Source organism: Catharus ustulatus, chromosome 15 (genome assembly GCF_009819885.2).
Source record: "Catharus ustulatus isolate bCatUst1 chromosome 15, bCatUst1.pri.v2, whole genome shotgun sequence".
NCBI lineage: Eukaryota > Metazoa > Chordata > Aves > Passeriformes > Turdidae > Catharus > Catharus ustulatus.
Window position 1 is genome coordinate 9,371,362 of NC_046235.1, and position 12,956 is coordinate 9,384,317.

General features: G+C 47.5%; 1 protein-coding gene across 5 annotated transcripts in view; it reads left to right on the forward strand.

Annotated features, from left to right (window-relative positions):
* The window catches only part of TCF7 (transcription factor 7), a 73,339-nt gene that overhangs the window by 38,867 nt on the left and 21,516 nt on the right, over positions 1-12,956 (forward strand). For all 5 annotated transcript variants that reach the window (XM_033073111.2, XM_033073112.2, XM_033073115.1 and 2 more), the window contains exon 4: positions 10,259-10,391. In XM_033073111.2, the coding sequence (XP_032929002.1) occupies positions 10,259-10,391 (133 nt within the window). The remainder of the gene's footprint in view (positions 1-10,258; positions 10,392-12,956) is intronic.

Sequence of the window (12,956 nt, forward strand, 5' to 3'; positions counted from 1 at the left end):
GACGTGTCATTGGGGGGTCGTACAAATTTGACTGGAAGATAAATTCCATATTTTAATTAAAATGTTTATTCCACTCTGCACAATAATGCTTGCTTGCTTTCAGAGGAAAAAAAGGGTATTAAGCATTAAAGGAACTAATTCCTCCTATCAAGAAAATTAGGATTTCTCTCAGGCAGACACAGGGTATCATCCAGGATTAGCAGCTGTAGCATTCTTTGTAAACATGTCACCCTTGAAAGTGAGCAACAAGGAAAGCTGCTATCGCCTTACTGCTGCAGGGTGTCCACAGAGCATCACTTTGGCTCCAGAGGGGATTATCTTCCTTCCATGGCCCCCACAGAGCCATTTATCATGGAAACTGGGAGCTAAATGTGAGTCAGATTAGGATAATGTGACAGCGGGCAGCTCGTGTCTCCCCGGATCACCAGGGGAATTCAGGGGTCCCTGTGGGGAGGGCTGCCCCTCACCACATCCCTCACCCATCAGGCTTCACTGGCTGGCAAAACCAGTGACATCTGTCCCCACACTGGGCTGGAATGATGCTGTAGAGGGGTCTGGGAGAGACCCGGAGGAGGGCTCAGAGCATCTGTGGTTAATTCATTCCTGGCCATCCATGTTGGCAATGTGCTTGACATTTGTATAAATTTGAAGGGATTTCACTACAGTGAGAAATGTGCACTCAATAATTATATATTACATATTATCCCTGGTTGTTTCCCTTGTCTGTTACTGGATTGTGGCATGGGCTTGGCCGTGGCCACCTTTGACGTGGTAAAACACCTTCCCTTGGTGTAATCTGACTTTGTGAGAGTGCATGGTCTTGGGCGCTGGATGCCATGAGGAAGCTGCCTCTGGACAAGTCAGCAGCATTACAGTACTATTTTTATTTTTATTATTCCTGTTACTACTATTATTTTTTCCCAGCATTGTCAGCAATTTGGGGATTTCAGATGAGCTGAGAAACTTGGGTTTGTTGTCTGTTTCTTCTAACCAGTGATGTTGTCAGATAATGAGATCTCCCCTGAAGCTGAGCTGTGAGACTAGCAGATTTAAAAAAGAGGAGAGGAGAGGAGAGGAGAGGAGAGGAGAGGAGAGGAGAGGAGAGGAGAGGAGAGGAGAGGAGAGGAGAGGAGAGGAGAGGAGAGGAGAGGAGAGGAGAGGAGAGGAGAGGAGAGGAGAGGAGAGGAGAGGAGAGGAGAGGAGAGGAGAGGAGAGGAGAGGAGAGGAGAGGAGAGGAGAGGAGAGGAGAGGAGAGGAGAAAGGTGGGGAGAAAAATAGGGACTACAGTGCTTGTCAGGAGGGGCTGATAACTGTCTTTTCCCAAGCCTGTAGACAAGGGGCAAACATCCTGTGATAAGTCTCCTGTCCAGGCCCCAGTGTGACAGGGGTTACCACAACAGGATGGTGACACCCACGGTGGCCTTGCACCCTGGCACTGCTGTGACGTGGAGGGGCAGGTTTCACCCCTCTGATGTTTGGTTAATCGAAACGTCTTAAATCACATCAGTGTTTTTGAGGGGTTGTGTTTTGTAAACTCCCCCACACTCTTTCAAGTACATGGGCTGGTTTTGTATTTGTTATAAATGGAAACAAAAACACAGCCAGCAGCCAGGACCTCTCTCCTCATGCCCAGGGATTCTATAAGCAAATATTTGCCTCCAGAAAATTGCACAGCACTGGCACCTGGAGGGTTCTTGTTGCTGGCAGATGGCCCCAGAAATCTTGCAGGTTTTTCCATCTGATGCTGCAAGCACATCCTTGGTGAGGAAAGATCTTACAATCACAGAATAAAAGGGACCTTAAAGACCATCTCGTCCCACCTCCACTGCCATGGGCAGGGACAGCATCCACTAGAGCATGTTGCTGCAAGCTCCATCCAACCTGGCCTGGAACATTTCTGGGGTATGGGGCAGCCACAATTTCTACAGGAAACTGGTGCCAGTGCCTCACCATGCTCAGAGGGAATAATTTCTTCCCTGTATCTAGGGATGTGACAACCAGATGCCAAAGACATTTCAGTTCAGATCCAGTTCGCAACTGGGACAGGGGTTTGCAAATGGTTTCTCAAAGGAGGTGAAAATCCTTGAAACTTGCAGCAACAGGGATCACAACATGGCTGTCACAGTGCAGACCCTCCGTGTTTCACCAAACCTTTGCACTCTGAGGTTTGGCTTGACCTGGTGCTGCCAGACACATGGAGGACAACACCCCTGGTCCTTCAGAAATGGTGTCTCAAGCCTGACCACAGGGCAAGCCTTGCCTCTGTGACACATTTTTGTTTTGCTTCCCTCCCTTGCCCTCTTGGACATTTTCCTAATTCTGGGTACTGGACAACCGCTGGCCTTTAAGAAGTGGAGTGAAATAAAGGAGGTCAGATACTATCAGCCTCTACAGGTCAAACGGGAGCCTTCGCATTCACAGCCTCGAGCATTACCGGTAACTCCAGGGTTTGCAGGTTTTGATTCAAATTCTCAGAACCACAGGACGTGATGGGGACAGAGATATTTTTTTTTTCTCTGTAGCCCAGAACATGAGAGAGCCAATAACCAGGGATGGATGTTGCAGAGCAAGGTGGGGGGTTGATGCAGCCCCAGAATTAAATTGCCCTGTTTTTTGGGAGAGACCAGCAGGGGTTTGGTGCTGCAGTGTAGCCGCTGGGTTTTATTGCCCCAGCATTTTGGTTCCATGAAGCCAAATGTCACCACTGCCTTTTGTGGCAGTGGCACCTTGGGAGTGGAGGGGGTTGCTCTCCCCTCATGAGCAGATGCTTTGAGCGTCACAGCAGGAGTGTTTCCCAAGCGAGACAAGCAGTGCATGAGGGCATTTTCTGCAGGTTTGAGGAGGCATCTGGAGTGAGGTGGCTCTTCTGCTGAATGGAGCTGTAAACATTGGGTCCAGTCTAAATTTAATTTTAAAATTTCATTTCTTGGGGGTTCCACCTCTCTGGTGTGGGATGTAACTGCCTCCGCACTTGCCCCCTGTTACCCTAAGAGAGCAGCCTCTGGGAGGGACTTTTCATCTTTATTTTTCCATGCCTTTTTTTTTTTTTTTTTTTTTTAGGAAGAACCACCTACATCTTTCTCTTATAAGATAAATACTTGAGAAGTGAAACAGCTCTTCCTGTGCCCGTAAATGGTGAAAAACTCAGCTTATTTCCCCTGCAGAGTTTTACTGAAAAATAATAACCATTATTGCTCAAAATCAGAAAGCAGCAGCAGCACAGAAGGTCACTGAGAAATTCTGGAAGGTTTTTAAGTTCTTTCCCTGTATTTCCCCCATTGCTTTAAGTGTTCAAGGCCAGGTTGGATGGGACCCTGAGCAACATGGTCTAATGGGGTGGTCTGTGGCAGGGAGTTGTAACTGTATTATCTCTAAGGTACCTTCTAACCCAAACTGTTCTGTGATTTCATAATTTGTCTGCATCGTGTCTGGAGCTTGGTCACCCCTCTAAGTGCTGGGACACAGATGGTGTAAAATGTCAGGAAACTTGTTTTCTGATGCACATCCCAGTCACAGGGGAATCCGGATCAGGGGAGCTGAGTTTGGCCACGAAGGCAAGCACATCCCCTGGAAGGTGCAAAGAAGATCAGGGCTACCCAGGTGCCTCATCAGCATTTTCAAAGCAGAGCTGGATTTTAAAGAAGCTGAAAGAAATCACGGGGAAAGGGAAGAGTTGAGGAAATTAATGTTCCATCAGAGCAGAAAATGTAGCATGCACAGATTAAAAAGAGTGGGGACAATGTTTAGATAAAAACCTGAGCAAAGACAATATTTGCTTGTATGTGTTATATGCCTCGTAAACCAATCAGCTCCTTGTTGCAATTCATATGCAGAATGAATGCAAGAATTAGTAACTGCAAATTGTTCCTTTCCTCTCCATCTGCATGCTGCTCATAAGCACATCAGGGCCAGGCAGAGGTGGGGTGCACAGGGCAGTGAGTCTCTTCTGGTCTTGGGGATGAGGTCTCTGGAGGAAACCTTGGTGGTGCTGAGGGTAAGAACCAGATCCAACTCTCTGTGCCACAGCCACGTTGGTTGACCTGGGCAGTGGCCAGGAAGATGCTGCTGCTGCTACTGCAGCCAAAATTTGGCTCTGCTGGAGGGGTGCACGGCTGGATGAGGGCAGTGCGTGAGCAGGGGTGACTTTAACTTTCCCTATTTCCTTTCCTCTGCGGCAGCGGGCTAGGGCGCTGGGACTGCAGCAAAAGTGAGAAAAGAGAAAAAAGTGTGCTGAGATGAGAAATGAGTCAACGCTGCCTTTGCCTGCAGGCTGCTGAAGGCTCCTGCTCCAGTGCATGCAGTCAGTGTCAAAAACAGTCTGCAGTGGGTACTTGGGGTGATCTTTTATCACAGCATCTCCTGGTGTAACACCACGGGGAAATGAGGGGCAAATGTGTCTGCTGACAAGGTCTGGGACCCTGAGCTGGGAAGTGTTACCAGAACTTAGAGTGTGCAGAGCTGGCTTTGAGTCATGGGCTCTGGGTCCCTGGTACCCCAAGTGACAGTATTCCCCTGGGAGTCCTGCTGAAAGCCCTCCTGGCATCTGATGCTGTGGGATGTGCCTAATAATGTCCTGAATCATATCATAGAATCAGAGATGGTTTGGGTTGCAAGGAACCTTAGAGACCATCCAGTTCTAACCCACCTGCCATGGGCAGAGACACCTTCCACTAGACCACGTTGCCCAGGGCCTCATCCAAGGTGGACTAATGTCCCTGATACATCCCTAATCATTTGCTAATTTGGATTGATTGTAGGAGAAAGTGCAAAAGGCACAGTGTCCCCAGTCACAGGTAGCTTCCCCAGCAGTACTGCATGCAGCCTGACCTTATATCTTTCTTTCTGTGGCACGATGACTAATTTTGCAGTGAAGAGGAATTAATTCCTCATTGAATCAGCAACAGCAAACCTTGGTATGTTTTGCTTTTCATAGCTGATGCGTCGACTCATCTCACTCTCTCTGAGAAGTGACGTCAAAGCAAACACATATGGGGCAACTCAGGGCTGGACTGCAGCCTGCAGCTCCTGTGCTGCACCAGGGCACCCACGCAGGGCAGGGAAGCACGGAGATCCACTTGCAGCTCAGCCCAGCATCTGAGCTGAGAACAGATTTGGGGTATGCTCCCAGCAGCCAGACACAGCACAGACAGCGACACAGGGCTCTGAGACTGCCAAAACCCCCTCTGTCATGGTGGTGATGGCCACCAGCATGGCACAGCTGCCAGCCCCAGCTCCCTTCCCTTGGCCAGACCCCTCCCTACACACAGGCCACTGCTGGGCTGGCCCACAGCTCTTCATTTCTCTGTCTTTGGGGCTGGCAGTGTGGGAAAATTTGAAAGTGATGTGAGTAATTTCACCTGACTGCGGCGAGGCTCCCCAGCGAGGCTGGAAACCACAGCGCTCGCCCTGGCCACCAGCTCCTGCACTCAGGCACTCTGTGCTGTGGGGCTTGGATCCTGCTCCCTCCAGGGTGCTCCTAGTCTTCCTTCTTCACAGCCAGGGTCATGGGGGCACGTGGCTCCAAGAGGGCTTATGGGACTTTCCTCTCCCTGCAGGCTCCTGTGCATCCATGGACAAGCAGTGGCTCTCACAGTGCAGGGCTTTCCAGCCGTTTCGGCTCTCAGGATGTTGGCTGATGTTCTGGGGGCTGTGGTTTGTGCAAGGCAGGCAGCACCTGGTTATCCTTCATGGGGAGCACAGCATCTGTTGAAGTCACATCCCCAAGAAAATTTAACAGCATGAAACGTAACATTTTTCACTATTGGAAGGGGCAGTAGAGTGAAACTGCTTTATTTTAGTTCTGAATTGTCTTCTACCAGAACATTAGTTAAAGTCATTCCCATCCATTAAAGCAGTGGTGGAGCCCAGCACTGGTGGGATGTTGGGATCCTCAGCAGCCCCCTAGGCTTCGTGGTGTAACCACTGGTGCTTTTAATAGCTGTGTTCAGTTGTAGCAAGGAATACTTTTAACAGGTCACAAAACATCCTCTTTTGTTTTTTCATTTTTTTCTTTTCCTAAACTGATCCAAGCAGAAAAAAAAAATCTTTTCTTTTTCTACAATATTTTCAGAGTTAAAAAAGAGTTTTACCAGCCATGGAAATTTTTTAGTTTGATCATTTCATTCAAATTTTGACATTTGACCTTCTGTGCTACATTTTTATAAGGTTGACTTTAAACTTTAACAGAAAAATCTTCCATCAAACCTGCAAAGTAAAACTACTCATTTTTAGCATGTCATGACTAAATAGATAAGTCTTTAAAAATGAATTAAAGTACTTGCTAAGACCAGGTGCTTTCCAGAAAATGTTTGATTATAATCTCGCACTATTCTCTAGTGAAAACCCCACATTTTGTTTAAAACTCCCTCATTTATAGTTCTGATCAACCAGCAGCTACCTATGGCCAGACGTTGTGTGATGGAGAATGGGAGCAAAGGCAAAGGATGTTGAGCCTGATCAGGCACCTTGGAGCCAAAATACACTGGAACTCCAATGGTGAGGGTGATCCTTATATGCAAGATCCACTGGATTTGCATGTGGTCAGACGAAAATGAGTTTTTTCTCTGGCTTTGAGATCCCATCACAATCACCCACAGGTGTGGGTGGGGAGATCTAATTTTCCCTTGCCAACAATTAATCTTTCTTAATAATTAATGCTACTGTATTTTCTCTTTGCTCTTCCAATTACCTGTAGTTATTAAAGTCACAACTTAACTTCAAGGAGGGATCTTCTTCCCTCAGTAGCGTTGAGTTTTTGGGTCATTTTCAGGGAGGTTGGTGTGATGGTTGGTACTGGAAGGGCAATGCACTGCAGCATCAATGACACAGCCCAGCACACAGGGGAGAAGGGGGCAGTGCTCACACAGGAGTTGGGCACTCAGCAGAGCTGCAATTTAGCAAATTTGAGATGGGGGATAAAGCCCTCCAGGCTTGCAAACCCCATCCTGCTGCTCCATCCCCTCTGGAAATACCATTCTGCAGTTGCTGTAAATGTGTCTCTTCATTTCTGTACGAGGTCGTGGCTGCACAGCTCATTCCCTGACCTGTCCTCAAAGGGCTGTGCTGGAAGAGTTGAGGCAAAGCTGTCCTTGGAGCCCCTTCACATCCCCCTATGGCTGCTGAAGGACAGGAGGTGACAAATTGGTGTTGGGGACATGATGCTTGGCACCAGCAGTGTTATTTTTGGTGGGTGGGTAGTGAGCAGCTCTGTTACTGCAGCTTTGGGCTGTGTTGAAACTCAGGAGACAAAATACAATGCTTTACCAAACCACAGCATACTCCTGTGATGTCCTGACCAGCAGCACCCGATGTCCTCCCAGGAGACCTTCTGAGAGAACACCAAACCACTGCCCCTGTGTCAATTCAATCCTCTTGGGAGAAAACACATCAGGTTAATTTTACAGCATAAAACACTGTTAGCTGCTAAGTCCTGGCCTTGAAAAGCCTCTTCAAGGTTCATGTGTTGCAGCTGATTTGCAGGAACATAATCTAGACTTTGCAAAAAAGGGGAATTGATCCTGTTTCTCTGGCATATGGATTTCTATAAGCCAGGTATGGTTTCACAGTACAGCTAGGGAAGACCAGGAGCTGCAGTCATGGCTATGGGCCACAACCATTGGCAGCAGCAATCTTTGAACCAGGATCAAGATGGAGTTTTCTCAATTTCTCCATATTTTTGTGCAGCATTTCCTTCTTCCCTTAATTTTGGGAAGTGGGTTCCTGTAACAAATTCTCTAATGGATGAAGTGGAAAGGGGGATAAATAGTCCCTTGCAGAATTTATCCTTGTCTCCTTGCTGGTCATCCTTCCCCACCAAATCTTTTGTGGCTTTAGAGAGTAGAGAAGGTTTTGAGTGAGGCAAGGGCAAATGTAGAAGGATCATGTGGAAGGCAATTCTTACTGGTGCATCTGGACTGATGGAAAAACTGAGTAATTGAGCTGCAAATCTTGTTGTACCACCAGGTTACCTCTGAACCATTGAATTTCAGAATGTTTGGAAGGGACCTTAAAAATCATCTCCTTCCAATCCCCTGCCGTGGGCAGGGACACCTTCCACTAGACCAGCTCTAAGCCCAGTCCAACCTGGCCTTGAACACTTCCATGTTCTGCTTTGGTGGGAAGGAGGACCACATGTACTCCCTGCTTTTCCCTGAGGAGTTTTCCTGCAGGTCAGCATCAGAACAATTCATCTGCCTTTGGAGTGGTCTGTGTCTTCTGTCATTGCTTTGAAAGCTGTTCACAGTCATCAGGCAGCAAAGCTGACTGGTAAATGAATCTGTGCTTTGGATCAGGCGTGAGGCAAATGGGAAAGAAAGATCTGCCCTACTTTGAACAGAAGAAATGCTTGAGTTGAGGTTTTCAAAACAGCTCAACATTGAGCTTATTCTGCTCCAGTGTCATTTTAGAATGCACACGTAGAAGTGCATATCCCTCATTTAGGCTTTGTGGCTCTTAAATAAGTTAAACCATAGCTAATTTTAGAAATATCACTGAAAAGCGCTTCTTCATCTTGTTTGATGGCTAAGAATAGAAAGAGCTCAGAGCTCCAAACATGTGTTTAGCTAAGCAGGAACCAGCCCAGTGCTGCTCTTGATGGGAAAACCACATAACCCATGGCCCTGCTGCAAGACAGCAACACCAGTACCACACCAGTTTGTGCTGGGAAGGGGGATTGCATTCCCAGTACCCCATTGTAAGGGGTACTGTTGTAGAAAAAATACCGACACCTGTTTAGTATCAGGAATTAAGAGTTTTCATTCATTCTCAAATGCAGACCTGCGTGCTTCTTGGGTTTTATATGCCTGAGCAAACCTCTGTGGGAAAAGCAGATGTAAAGCAGTGTCTCCATCTGTGTGTTTTCTTTTCCACTTCATGGGTTTCCTCCTCAGAGCAGGGATGCAAAACACAGGACTTGCCCAGGGCTCCCAGTTCACTTGGAGCAGCCGGGATAGGTCCAGGACAGGTTGATCAGAGTCGCCGTCTGTGTCTGTGCCTCCTTCACCAAAGCCAGCCAGAGCTTTGTGCTCATTCTGTGTGAGAAAAATCATTACCAAAGTGAAAGGCGCCAGTGAATTGAGTCCAGGAATCCTAAATGACTTGTCAGAAGTCACACATCAAATCATCTGTAGACATCCCAGTGAGACTGGTGAAAACTAGCTGGCATGCCCAGTTCCTAGACCCTGGAGAGCTTTCTGACCTGTTCTGTTCTCAGACTCACCCTGGTTCGGAGTGTTGTTAGTCCTGTTTCTTTTTGTGGATTTATCTGGGACAAATCCTAACATTCCAGCACCAAGATGAAGTCAGTTTGGATTTAAAGGCAGCCAAGGGCAAAACTGGACCTGTAGGAAACAGCACGAGACGCATAGATGGCAGAGTGTGTGTGTCTGTGTCTGTGTGTATGTTCCTTACAGCTGTGCCGCTCTTCCAAACAGGTTCCCCTCTCTCTGCTCCAACATGCAGGAGAACTTCCTGTTGTGTTCACCAAAAAGGGCCTTTTCCAAGGTGCTGGGCTCCAACAGCCATGCTGTGTGTAACCAGGAGTAGCTACATGGGAAGACAGATTTTTCTTTGCTTACTTTTCCTGGATTTTTTGCATCTCCAGCATTACCTCAGCTCCCTCTGGTCCTTCTCCAGCACTGGAGCTCAGTCCAACAAGGATTTCAGCCCAAGGGCTCACTGGTGACCATGTCCTGTTTTCACAGGCATAGCCCTCAGCATTTAATGGTAGCCTTGACAGTGTTGGGTTAATGGTTGGACTTGATGTTTTCCATAAACTCTTTTCCAGCCTAAATGATTCTGTGATCCTGTGCCTGTCCTTGCATGACAGCCCTGATTAATAAAGCCCAAACATGACTTTGACAGTGAATATGAAGGATTCACTGTGAAAGTCCAGATTTAGACCCTGTAGTCCAGGACAGAGAACAAGAATTTTGCATTGGGTAACACACTTGGAGCATTCGGCCTAGAATAAAAGATACTGGAAAGGAATGGAAAAAAATTTCTGATCTTTGAAAACTTTATGCTAGTTTGATCTGTTTTCCACTTATCCAAGAAGTCATCTCCAGCTATTTTCCCTGCTTGGTTTATGGATTTTTTTGCAGGACACTGCAGTGTTTATTCAGTAATTTGTTTATTGTTTGTGTAGTGTTTTTAGTTATTCCCAGCCTTGCTGGCAACAGCAGGACTGCAGAGGGCACTGGCCCTCCTTGCTGCTGGATCCTGATGACATCTGAGTCCTGTCCATCATTGTGTCTTGCAGTCCAACAAAGTTCCTGTTGTGCAGCCGTCGCACGGAGTGCACCCTCTCACCCCGCTCATGCCGTACAGCAACGACCATTTCAGCCATGGCTCCCACTCGCCCCACTTGCCTGCTGACATCAACCAGAAACAAGGTAATGGCAGGTGTGTGCTGGGAAGGGCAACAAGAGCTGGAGACCACTGAGGCTGGCACCTTCCTGGTACCAAATCAATAAGAAAAATCAGGACCTTTGGTCAGCTAGGACGTTGCTTAGGAGTCGGAAGTTGTTTACCTTATTAGCAATGCTTTGTGGTCTGGCCATGAGCAGTTTGATACCAAAAGTGCCAGGCCTTCTGATGAGTGTGCTCAGTTCTCTGTACAAGCTGTCCTGTACCTTGAGACCAGACCAGAGCCTGCAAGATAATGCACAAGAGTCAACCAGAAAATGGAAAGTAATCTTTCCTTTGACTCATACCTAAACTCTTGTCAGGTTGTCATTTTGAGAAAATAAATGCTTGAAACAGGAAATATTTTGACTAAACAGGATCAGTGTCTGATAGGTGACTGGATTGACATATGTGTTCCTGTAGCCACATGTTATGTGGTTGTCACCTGGTTTGGCTTCTTGTATTCCCGTGTGAGTCCAAGCTATGTCAATTGTTTCATGAGGCTGTGGAGGAAAGTACAGTATGTTGAGGTTAAACCTCCAAATTAAATTGTAAATACAGGTATGTGTTGAGGAATTCACCCCAGTCTATCATTCCATCATTCTTCGTGGGTTCCTGGCAAACTGAGTGTAAAATCAAACTTTTCTCAACCTTACATTAGTGCAGAACATCTGTTCAGATTACCCAGGCTTTTACACAAACCTGGGCTTGAGTTCATGAGAAAGCAAGCAAACTGCCAGTTTTTGCATTCATTAAGGAGGTCGGTGTCCATCAGAGCGCAGAAACCAGTGCCAGGACAGAGGCACAAAACCAACCACTGTGATTTGGGCAAAGGCCTCCACCCATGAGTGATCCAAACGGTCCTAGAGAGATCATTGATAAAACAATGGGTTATTGAGGATGCTCGTGGCTGGAGGACCCAACCAATAATAATCCCTGAATAAACCCTGGTCTGAACCTGGAGGCCACACTCTGCACTCATCAGGGATGCTGATGGGTAGGATTTAGCTCTGGTGTAAGAGATATCCGGGCACATTCTGGTTGTCTTACAGGCAGCACACTGCTTGTCAGCCATCAGAGCATGATAAACTCAGCAGAAAATTAGGAAGAGATAACAAAATAAACCTACTAAAAGCTTAGGTAATGGCTGAGTTTGAGTCTGAAAGAAAGTGTGCACGAAGGCAACCTGGCACACCTTCCCCCACGCTGCCTTTGCTGTACCTGGCAGAGCTCTGCCTCTCCAGAAGCTGCTTGCCATGAGCTGCTCCTGGGACTCGCTGTCAGCCTGGGGAACCTTAAGTGATTCAAGAGCAGCTCACACAAGGGCAGAGTTGGTTCTGTCACTCTATGGAGGCTACGACTGGCACTGAAACAGTCCGTGAGCATTCACCTCTGCAGTGGGTGAGTCATTCTAGGACACTGTCCTTGTGCTGCCCACCTGCGCCCTCAGTTCAGGCGCTGTCCAGTCTCCCCTTCCCGTGTAGCCTGTACTTCTACAGATACAAAGAGTGTCCCAGAAAGCCCCCCATGTGCTATTCAAGGAAAGGTTCAGCCCATCATCCTCAGCTGGGTCTTGCTTTTGTGGTGCAGCTGTGATCATACATGCCCCATCCCTACGATGCTGGGACAAGGGTTTTGTTCTGTGTGCATCCTGGATGTGCCCCATCTCTGTTTTCATCACTGAACTAGCTCCCATTATCACCCAGCGTAAGTGCTTGAGAGTCATTCTCATACTGATTCTCCCAGCATCCCTTAAAAGTTTCTCACAGTAGCCCAAGGACACACAGACGAGGAAATACAAGCAGGAATTCTGAGTCAGTGGCTGGTGCCCCAACCACTGGGCCAGCAGGAATAACTTGTGCTCTGATTTACACAACTCATATTGTTGGGGGTGCAAATCTGTGGATGTTCCATCAGCTGCCTTGTGCAGACCTGGTTTTGTTTGACCCTCCATGGGGCCACTGACTCCCACTTGAAGCAAATCTCATACTAGGTTATATATTCCTGTCAGGTCAGTTATATATTTATTTATTTTACCTGGCTCCTAATAAAATGCTTAGAATTGGTTGGTGTAATTCCTAATTAATAAGGTATCATCCATACATCTAGGAGAAGAATCCAGTTGTAACTGCTTGCAACTCATCACCAGTTTAGTCCATGTAGTTATCATCCAAGACAGGCACTTGACAATCCCTGTTCCCAGTTTTGTCTGGGGCTTGATAGCAGCCATCACTACCCCACGCTGTGCCAGAGCTCAGCCCCAACACTCCTTCAGTTTCCCAGTCCAGGGGTCAGCTGCTGGCTGTTTTTGTCAGCAGCACCATGGTTGTCTGAGTCCCACCCGCAGCCCCAGGCACCACAGGATGTTTTGCAGCCCAGATAGGAACGAAGCAATGCTGCAGCTGTGTCCCCCGGCCATGCTGCCCATGCCAGTGGCTTTGAAGATCACACAGGGATTCCCCATGCAAAGGGTGAATTCCCAGCTGGCACCATACCCACCTCCGCAGTTCCTTGGCACCCACAGAGCTGCAGAGTAATTGTTTTGAATCAAA